Below are 10,021 nucleotides of genomic sequence, written 5' to 3'. Positions count from 1 at the left end.
CCAGCTAATGGGATAATACAGCCATAATGAACATGAGAAACCACACCGCTGATGAAGTCATGTTCTGTAGCTGCAGCCTCACAGAGCGGATCACACAGCCCGAGCAATAGGCCTGAGAATGGAGGCGCAAACAGCTGTGATTTAACTGAGGGATGATGATCCTCCGCAGTGACACAACCTCATTTGGTCTCCTGGTGGCCTGCATACCTCGGCTTCCAGCAGGCAAAATACCCCCCAGGGATCCTAAAATACACGGCAGGCCGGGCCCAGGCCCAGCCAGCCAGCAAGCCAGCCAGCCAGCCAGCCGTGAGGAGGGGCAGCAGCCGGGGAGAAGGGAGAGAGGAAGGGCCAGGGGCAGAGCTGCAAGCCTGGACAAGCTAGTCAGCTCCGCAGTCCTCAGACGACAGTCAGACTGACAACACAGCAGGAATGTTAAACTCTTAGAAGCTTTCTCACTGCGTCTGCTCTCATTAAAAAAACTCAGCTTTGAAGCAGCGATTCCCCAAATGTTATGAGGATGAATGAAGTCAGAACAAAAGCTGACAAATGCACAGATCACCCAGAAGTCACATATGGTCGCTGTGTGCTTTTTCTGTGGCCAACTGCCTTTATTTAGCCATACTTCAGTTGTCAGATCACTGCTAAATGAGTAGCAGGGTTAATCAGGCCATCAGGGTCATGGAGGCCATTATCTGGTCTTATATTAAGGATGTGACTGACACACTGTGGCCGCATGATGTCATTGCATCTGATGTTTCCAACAACAGAGGGTGCAATTTGGTATCTTAGTTCATGAGGAAAGGTCATACACAGCTCTCACAACACACACACACACACACACACACAGTACTCAGGATTATTATGCCAACACAATGACAGAAAGTGGTTGTAATTTGCCGCTGTGAATGATGTGTGATTCATTACAGTCATTTTAACAAGAGCTAAATCTTACGTTGTCAACATCATCGGCCTCAGCAGTCATCACCAACATACAAATATCAACTGATGGACATTTATGGAATCAAACACGTACAGACTCATAAACAACAAACAGGACTGAGGAGATTATTTGACATAAGATGAGAGGAGAACTAAAGAACATTTAACAAATACAAACAAAACGAAACTTTAAACCTCTTCACAGTGAATGCCTCTAAAACTTGATATAATATTCCAATTTAGTGAAACACTTTACTTTAACCCCTTGTTTATCATTTATATGCAAACATTTAATAACTGGTTCATAGGACGCTATAATGTCATCGTTACGGATTTAAGTGTTCATTAATGTATTGTTCGACAAATATAACTCCTCCTGATGATGAGTGGAGGCTGCTCTATAAACAGATCATGACTGATAATAAATATCCGAACATTTATTTGGTATGCATTTTTAATTCCTCCTAGCTATCTTGGATTAGTAGGACCTGATAATATAGTCCCAAAATCCTCAAACGAAACAACAATTAAGTCCCAACGTCCTCAAACAAGTGCTTTATAAGCAGCTTCTCACCTTGTTACTGTTGCTATTGTACAGCATATCAAACTACAACAGTTATTAATCATAATTAAACAAGTTTGAACCATTAAAATCTGATCAGGTTTTGGACCTTGTCCACTTTTGTGGCAGGGTCGGCTGTTGACAGCTTAGCAGAGATGGCTGCCATCTTGTTTTTACATGGATTAGTGTGAACAAATAAGTGTCCACGAACGAGGACAACAGGTCTAAGTTAAGCAGAAATAAGTATACGGTCCAGTAAACCCAAAAAGGCAGGGTCTCAGACGGATTTAATAATTAAGAACATGAGTTTTCATAGCTGAAGAATTATAGACAATATAGGTGCTTACAACATTATAGTGCTATGAACCGTTTATTAAATGTTTAGGATACGTTCACAATACAACCAAATGTGGCCCAAATCTATTTTTTTGCTCTTATGTGACACAGATCTGACTTTTTCTCAGCCGTGTGGACATAGAAATCCAATTTATTCCCAATCAGATCAGGGCCACTTTCATATGTAGTCCTAAATCTGATACATATCTGAACCAATGGCCATGCGACCAATGTCAGAACGATCATTTTTTCCATACAGCTGTGGTTTTTCAATAACATACATCACTGTGCAGGTGCAGATCACTCACAATACAGTGTCGGAGTGGTCTGTTGAAACTACACAGGGCTGCTGTGGCTATACCGCTACTGCTTAAGGCTGCCCCAGTCACCAGTCGAGAGAACTCCACAGCTAGATGCTCTCTGACGGGGACAGTTTACCTACATGCCATGACAGTGGTGTCACGAGGTGCTGACATGGATACTGGAATGTAGCCCTGGACATCCTAAAGTTTTGGAGGAACTGTTCTTCCATGAAACCCTACTCCAAAAACACGCCACACACTCTCCCAAACAGAAGCACTTACATGGCTAATTATCATGCAGAATGACATCATCAGACCTTCCTACTATGGGCTTTATTCAGGAGATGAAGCATGCACTACTATGTCATTCAGTTTTTTCCCCAAATGTGACGTTTGTTGTTGTTCCAACGTGCATGTGTGTGACATTACTGTTTGCATGTGAGGCGTTTCAAGGCAGAGACCTGTTCACACTTATGTCAGATATGGATCACTTCAAAGAACAGCCTTGGCAGGAAGATCAGATCTAGGGCAATAATCAGAGTCAAGCATTAATCCCTGCAGTGTGACTGCAGCCTTATATAGTGCTTATAAATGCTAAACAGGGGCAGTTAAAGTGTCACCAAGTTTAAGCACATCACAGCTGTTTTTAAGTCAGTTTTTTGGGGTCTTGGATCAACTCAACATAGTGCTGAAACCGTGGTGTATACAGTGGACGGTTCGTGAACTCTTCAAGATGTATGCACTGCGAAAAAAAAGTTCTACAAGCTGATTTTTGACTTAAGTCCCACTGAGAAAGAAGACACGTATGAATGGCTCGTAGCCTCCCTGATGAGGGATTAAAATAATTAAGGCTCAGTCCCTGCTGTCTGGGTATTAAGACTATGTTGCTGCTCGCAAACTAACCTCCAACAAGAAGCTCTTCACCTCCAGTCATGTTCTGTCCTGCTTAAAAAAGGAATACTGATGCTGCAAACCACATTTTAAACTTCCACCGGCCTGTTTAAAGGAAGCATTTCTGTTTCAAAAGTGCAAATGTTTCGGTTCATCAAGCCGAGTCGTTTTGGTTCTGACCGCTACGGATCTGTATCACGCGTACAGACGAGCTGTGTAGATCTATGAGGCCTATGTAGAGATTGCTTTGTAAACACAGGAGGATGAAGGACTAAAAGAGTTCGGGAATGTGCACGGTCATCATCGGAGTCTGGGGAAGATTCTGATGAAGAGGATCATGCTGATGAAGGTGAAGGAGACCAGGATGAGCATCAGCCACAGCAGCCAGTTGACAGACTTCTTGGTGTGCTGCTCCAGCCGCTCCGACTCCGTCTTCAGCTTCTCGAAGTTCATGTCGGCCTGACGCATGGATTGGCTCAGAGTCTGGGAGGGAGAGGAGGAAACAACTCATCAGGTGAACAACAAGATAAATGTTGAGCACACAAACCTACAACGCCGGTGTCTTATTCAGAGACTATAGACGTTCATAGGTTGGTTGTTATTCGTCTTGTATTGCCCACTTGTGAACAGAATCAGCTGAGACGTGTGGCGTCAGAAAGAGAAAATGTTTGTGGAACAGAATCGCAAAATGAAACTTAATAACTTCCAAAAGGCAGCTACTGTATGTAAAAACACCACATCTCACAGAAAATGAAAATATCTGACACATAAAAACATACTGGCACAAATGTTAAAGGTTAAGTCTGACAGAGCTGCACGATAAACCAAATATTTACAAGACAATACACTGTTAATGAGTTATCAATAGACCCTAATATTGCTCAACACTCATCCGACCCAGCTCGCCTCAATCACTAACAGTTGCCTGCCACTTTTTAACACCACAGTGTTTCCCCCATATGCATCTCTTTAACGTTACACCATTTTGTACTACGGACGCTCCTTATTCACATCAATTCACACCCCTGTGAGTGAAGCATATAAGCAACAAACTTTGTGCTTACCTGATACTGTCAGCACATGATTGTAAGAAACAACAACTGGGTAGATGTCAACCATGACGCACGCAATGCTGATCACGGATTCAGGATTATAAACAGTCCAGCAACTTCACGTGACTACTGCGCAGTAATGTTTTAGCGTATGCAATCATTTGATAGGAATTCGCAAAGGTAACATGCACCGACTATTTTCTTCTTCCTGGAGGCGGGCCTCACTTTGCTTAAGGGCCTCTATAATCCATTAAAGCTGTCAATCTCAATGATAACAGAAAAATTCCCTCACATAGATATTAATGTTACATATTATTTGAATAGGATTCCCTTATAGAGCCATCATAAATGTCAGTTATTATCATTGAAAATGTCAATACGTTTAAGTAGATTAATACTGTTTGGTAATACAACTTTTTTTGTTCAGTAAAAGCATATGTTCCTAAATCTTGAAACACCCTCCCGGTGCTGGCAGACACATAGAAACCTCCTGGAAGGGCGCACCTTGCCAGCACACACACACACACACACACACACACACACACACACACACACAATAGATAAATAAATCAAGAATTCTTTTTACTTCACTGCAACAACTCTATTCTAGAGGAAACACTGCACGATACCATCTTTGACATTACAGTATTTGCTCCTGACCACCATATACACAGTCAGCCAGGCGTATAAATGCAGAACGATGTGTATCAAACTAGTTCCTTATTTGCTTCCTGTTACACTCAGCAGCCATAGATCAAATTCCTACAAACAAATTTAATCTCTGATCGTCTCTGTAAAACATGGGTCTACAAAAAACTGCTGCGAGAAACAGACAGGCTGACATATTACTGAATTAAAGTTTTGTTTAATCATAATTTTGTCTGGTGAAATGTAGTCTTGGCAAATACATATTTTATATGGATGCACGATATCAGCACATCATCAGAATCGGCCAACATGCTTTTTCTTAATTTGAACAATGAATTCATTTAAAAGTATTGTATGTCATGTCTCCATCTCCTGATGAGCCATCATGGTAAGAATATGCATGCATAGTATGATGTTAATTCCACTACAGAAGAGACTAAAATTGGGTGGGGAAAAAGTGGATATATCAATATCAGTATCGGCTATCTACCAAATGAGTTGTTACATATCGCCGTATCGGATATCTGCAAAAAATCCAATATCGTGCATCCCTAATATTTCACACCTTAGTAACCCTGATCTTATACAGTGTGACAAACACGGTAATTCTTGCACGTGTGTGTCCAATTACCTGGTTGTCCTGTTTGATGATGTTCTGCGCTGCCAGAGTGTTGTTCTTCAAGTTTCGGGCCAGGTTGAGCATGTCATCAGCAAGTTTCTCCTGCAGGTTGTGGTGGTGCTGCAGGACGGCCTCCAGCTCTGCAGCTGACTGACGCTCATCCAGAGGAAGACCTCTGCACAAGGCCGCACAGCTGGGTTAGCATTTTTATTTTACTGCAGGCACAGTCAATACATACACGGATCAAAGTTCCTACTACAAGCATTTAGCAGTGAGGAGTGAGAGTGTGCACAGACATAGACGAACTAAAATGATACTGTGAGACACATTCATGATTTAACAAACTGGGAATGAGCCTGAACTTTTCAGACACAATCACTGGATGTTAGTCTTATATGTAAATAAATGCAGTATAATGGGCATTAGTTCTTTGTGACAAGAAATAATACGAGCAGCATTACCTTCTGTTTCGCAAGTCTGTTTCTGACGTGCCTGTAGAGAGGAAAGGAAAACGTCATCATTCTAAAATATCACTACCAGGAGAGGAGCTTGTTTAAATATGTGATGTCATTTCTCAGTCAAAATACTGAATTTAAGATGACTTTAAAACTTTGAATGAAAAAAAAAAAAATCTTACCTTTGCCTGACAACCCCTGCAATGACACAAACATAGAGTGTGTGGCCCAAAGTATTTTTAAATGTAGTTTTTCCAACCAAATTTGAAAATATTTCATTTGGAAAGCCAGACTTTAGCAATTAAGGCATGAAAACAGAATATAACTAACTGACAACACTAGTTTAAAGCTAAAGTACAGTCTCAAATGTACAGATTTTACATGGTAAACCAACTGTAAATGAACTGCTGGCTAGTAGTGAGCAAAACAATGCAGATGTCATCGATCAGTTTTTACTTCTACAGTGTGTAAATCTCAAGATATTTAAGCTCAACTGTGTAAATCTCATCTTACCGTGCCGAGCAGCTCGTCTCTCATCTCTCCTGTACAACGGGCCTTCGTCTGCATGTGGACAGTTTTAGAGGCAGGCATCCTCTCATTGGCTATCGTGGGTGTTCGTCCGGGGGCGAGGAACTGATTGGCTAAAGCTTTTTCTGTTGGTGAAGACTGTCAGCGAGCACAGAGGAGGGAAGAGGTCAGAAAACTGAACAGGAGAAAAACTCAAGAAACAGGAGCCAATAGTTTCATGTTTTTAGGTATTTAGGATGTCCAGTTCAGATAACAAATAAGGAACACAGAGGATGAAGTACTATTTATAACACTGCCATAAATGTTAACGTGACAATAACACATTCTGTGCATAATATAGAAAATGACAATGATCATGAAAGTGTTGGATTTGTAAAATACTGCCACTGACCAGTTTCTCTGCCTCAAGAAGTCCTTTCAGAAAATCTACTTTTCTTGTATATTCAGTCAGGATTTCTGCTGTGGGTTTGCTGGAGAAAAAGATGTATTTACTTATGTGTTACAAATCAGCAATAGTAATAATAATAAAAAACAAATTAAGATACATGAGAGGTTAAGAGAGATGTTACCTCAGGCTCTTCCTCAGAGCCACCAACATCTCCTCCAGGGCACCAACATACTAAAGGAGACAACACACAGACAGTGACTGTAAATATTATATAGTTTGAAGCAGACATGAACTTCAGAGATGCCAAGCTGTGCACACTCTGCTGTGCCTCAGTCTTTTGCAGCTTTTTTTGTATTAGAAAGCAAAGACAAGGCGACACTAAATACCTAAACCCACTGTTCTTATTAAAACATCCATCCAGAGGTTAAGTGTGAATGTTAGCCACTTTAAATTTATTAACAAACACATTATTTAACCTGGAAATGCAGCAGTTCACTGGGATGAACATCACAGTGGCATTTGACTTCACTAATGTTTATCTAACATTGATAAACCAGATAAAACAGCAGACTTAAAGGGACTGAGGGTGTTCATTCTCACTATCTCTGATCCAACGACAGCCTTCAGGACAATACATTAATGATCTCAAGATTATGGTAAGAATCTGTGTATAAATTACAACTAAAGAACGTGCCAAGGCCGTCAGATATTTCAAACAAGGCAAGTATACACCAATGACCTAAAACATTAAAACCAGTGACAACAGGTGAAGTGAATAACATTGATCATCTCGTTACAATGCAAAGTTCTGCTGGGAAACCTTGGTTCCAGGTATTCATGTGGATATCAGTCGACACGCTCCATCTATCCAAACACTGCTGCAAACCAGGTGCACCCCCTTGTGGCATCGGCACTCCCCGATGGCAGTGGTCCCCCAGCAGCACACTGCCCCATGCCACACCATAAAACTGCTCAGTAATGGCCCGAGAAAAATGAACTCAAAGCTCAAGGCATCGACCGGGCCTCCAACTTTCCCAAATGCCAATACGATGGAGCATCTGTGGGACATGGCGGTACCCCAGAGGACCTGCATCCATGCCTTGACAGGTCAGAGGCCCAACTGTGAATCAGACTTGGCTCTGACCTATGAAGGCATGGACACAGAACCTCCGGGGTCCTGTAGTGTTTGGCACCAGGGCATTGAGAGTGGACTCCTGTAGGTTGCGAGGTGGGGTACCGGCATGTCGCACAGATGTTCAATCATATTGGGATCTGGGGAATTTGGAGGCGAAGTCAACACCTTGAGCTCTTTATCACATTCTTCAGAACATTCCTTGGCAAATTATATAGTTTGGTGTGGCACACTGTCCCGCTAGGGGGGACCATTGCCACTGGGGAGTGCCGTCGCTACAAGGGGGTGCACTTAGTTTGCAATAATGTTTGGGTGGTAAAGCATGTTAAGTGTGATCTAAATGAATGCCAAGGACCCAGAGGTAGCCCAACAGAGCTTTACATCGTAACAACATGATTAAAGTTACCTATCAGTGGCTTTAATGTGTTGACTGATCAGTGTATATACAAGCTGTTTATTAGGCACACTTAGCCAAAACTAATGCAGTCTAATACAACAGTCCTGCATTTGAGAGGTATTGATTCAATTTAATGATCATCCTGGAGGCTGCAGTTTGTTGAATTCTAATATTTAGTCCAATCTCATTGATATAAAAATGTGATGGACAAAAGAAACACAGCTCAACAGCACCATAAACTACATCCTGCAAAATGACCATAAAGTTAAATCAAAACCTCTTAACACAGCATAAAAGGAACATGATAAGCTTTGTGGTAGGTAGGATTAATTGCAGGAAAGTTGAATTATACAACTGTGACAGCTATCTGTATCTAATAAACTGGAAACTTAGTGTAAAGGTGTGAATATACAGTTGTAGCTGTGGTTGAGATCCTGGTTCAGCTGTAGGTGTTAAAATGTGGTTTGCCGTTCAGGTGCAGCATTAACGTCACTGTTAGCTGTCATTAATACAACAAGCTAGCTTGGAAAAAGGTTAGCAAATAGTCTACAGATAAATTGTACCGCTAGTTAAAAGTGTTTAATGTGACGTGTGTGAGCAGAAAACACCAGTGAGAGGTAAAACCTGACAACAGCCTCCTCTGTGAGTGATTTCATTGACGACGTGGCTAACAGCCTGAGCGGCTAACGGCTAACAACAACAATAGTCATGCTAACTGCAGCTGATGAAGGTCACTGAAAACAGCACCGGACGGTAACAGTCACTTCCGGTCAACATCGTCTCACCTTCTCCAACCTCCATTCAGTCTCTCCACGTTTCTCCGACGCTATAGATTCACAGCGGGACAGTAATCTGATAAAATTTATTTCTAATCTCGAAGCCATGTCTGAAGCTGACACACGGTCGCAGCAATATGACGTCAAACAGCTCAGAGATGACGTAGGCGGAGAGACACGTTAAACCATAGACATATATACATAGACGCCGCATCGACTGCCTGAGCGCGTCCTCGCCGGCCGCCATCTTGGATGGGTCTCGCTTCGCCTCCACAGTGCATTCACTTCTATTGAGGAAGGAGCTGTATGCACAAGTAAAATAGAATAACTCACTGAATTTTCAACTGATTTTTACGCGGTTTGGTTTGTTACAAACGGCACACATATAGTTATGATACAGGATGCTTTCGTACATTAAAAATGCGGGATTTCATGCTTTAATACTTTCTGCAGATAGCAACAGCATGTTATTTAGATCACATCACAGTTATTTTATTCACCTCAACCTCAGAGTGGGATGGATATATATATATATATATATATATATATATATATATATATATATATATATATATGTATAGCCTATAGGCTATAGATAGATATAGATATACACACACATATATATACACTGTATAAACACAATATACTAGTATAGCATATTAATAAATTTATTAATATATTTTAATAAAGAAAAAGCTCTATTGTTGATTGAGTTTATTTCTCACACACACCCACTCTCTTTTATACCCACAGCCATCAGACTTAATAATTCTTTGTTAAATAGATGATCTTACAGACTTCTTTGAAATTTTCTTTTCGGGGATTAGTAAAGTTATTCTTATTACACTGACTGCTGTGATCCCTCAAAAGTAGTAAAAAACATTTTCAGTATTTACATAAACACTGAAATTAATTTTGGTATTGGTATTATAACTATGAAAATGGGACTGTGGTCAAGATAATTTGAAAAAAGATACAGAAGGATGAGGGATATTT

The 10,021-nt window shown here is 41.0% G+C and overlaps 1 protein-coding gene across 1 annotated transcript; it reads right to left on the bottom strand.

Moving 5' to 3' along the window:
- Positions 1 to 572: 572 nt before the first annotated feature.
- use1 (unconventional SNARE in the ER 1 homolog (S. cerevisiae)) lies at positions 573 to 9,185 on the bottom strand. The gene is made up of 8 exons (XM_033622815.2): positions 9,035 to 9,185; positions 6,902 to 6,951; positions 6,724 to 6,802; positions 6,318 to 6,470; positions 5,987 to 6,002; positions 5,811 to 5,841; positions 5,362 to 5,524; positions 573 to 3,513 (listed from the first exon to the last, which is right to left on the bottom strand). The coding sequence occupies exons 1-8, from the start codon at positions 9,131 to 9,133 to the stop codon at positions 3,331 to 3,333; spliced, it is 774 nt and encodes a 257-aa protein (XP_033478706.1). The 5' UTR covers positions 9,134 to 9,185; the 3' UTR covers positions 573 to 3,330.
- Positions 9,186 to 10,021: the final 836 nt, after the last annotated feature.

This window comes from Epinephelus lanceolatus, chromosome 6 (genome assembly GCF_041903045.1).
Source record: "Epinephelus lanceolatus isolate andai-2023 chromosome 6, ASM4190304v1, whole genome shotgun sequence".
NCBI lineage: Eukaryota > Metazoa > Chordata > Actinopteri > Perciformes > Serranidae > Epinephelus > Epinephelus lanceolatus.
Note: the sequence above shows the minus strand (reverse complement) of the source record. Positions and strands in the feature narration are given on the sequence as shown.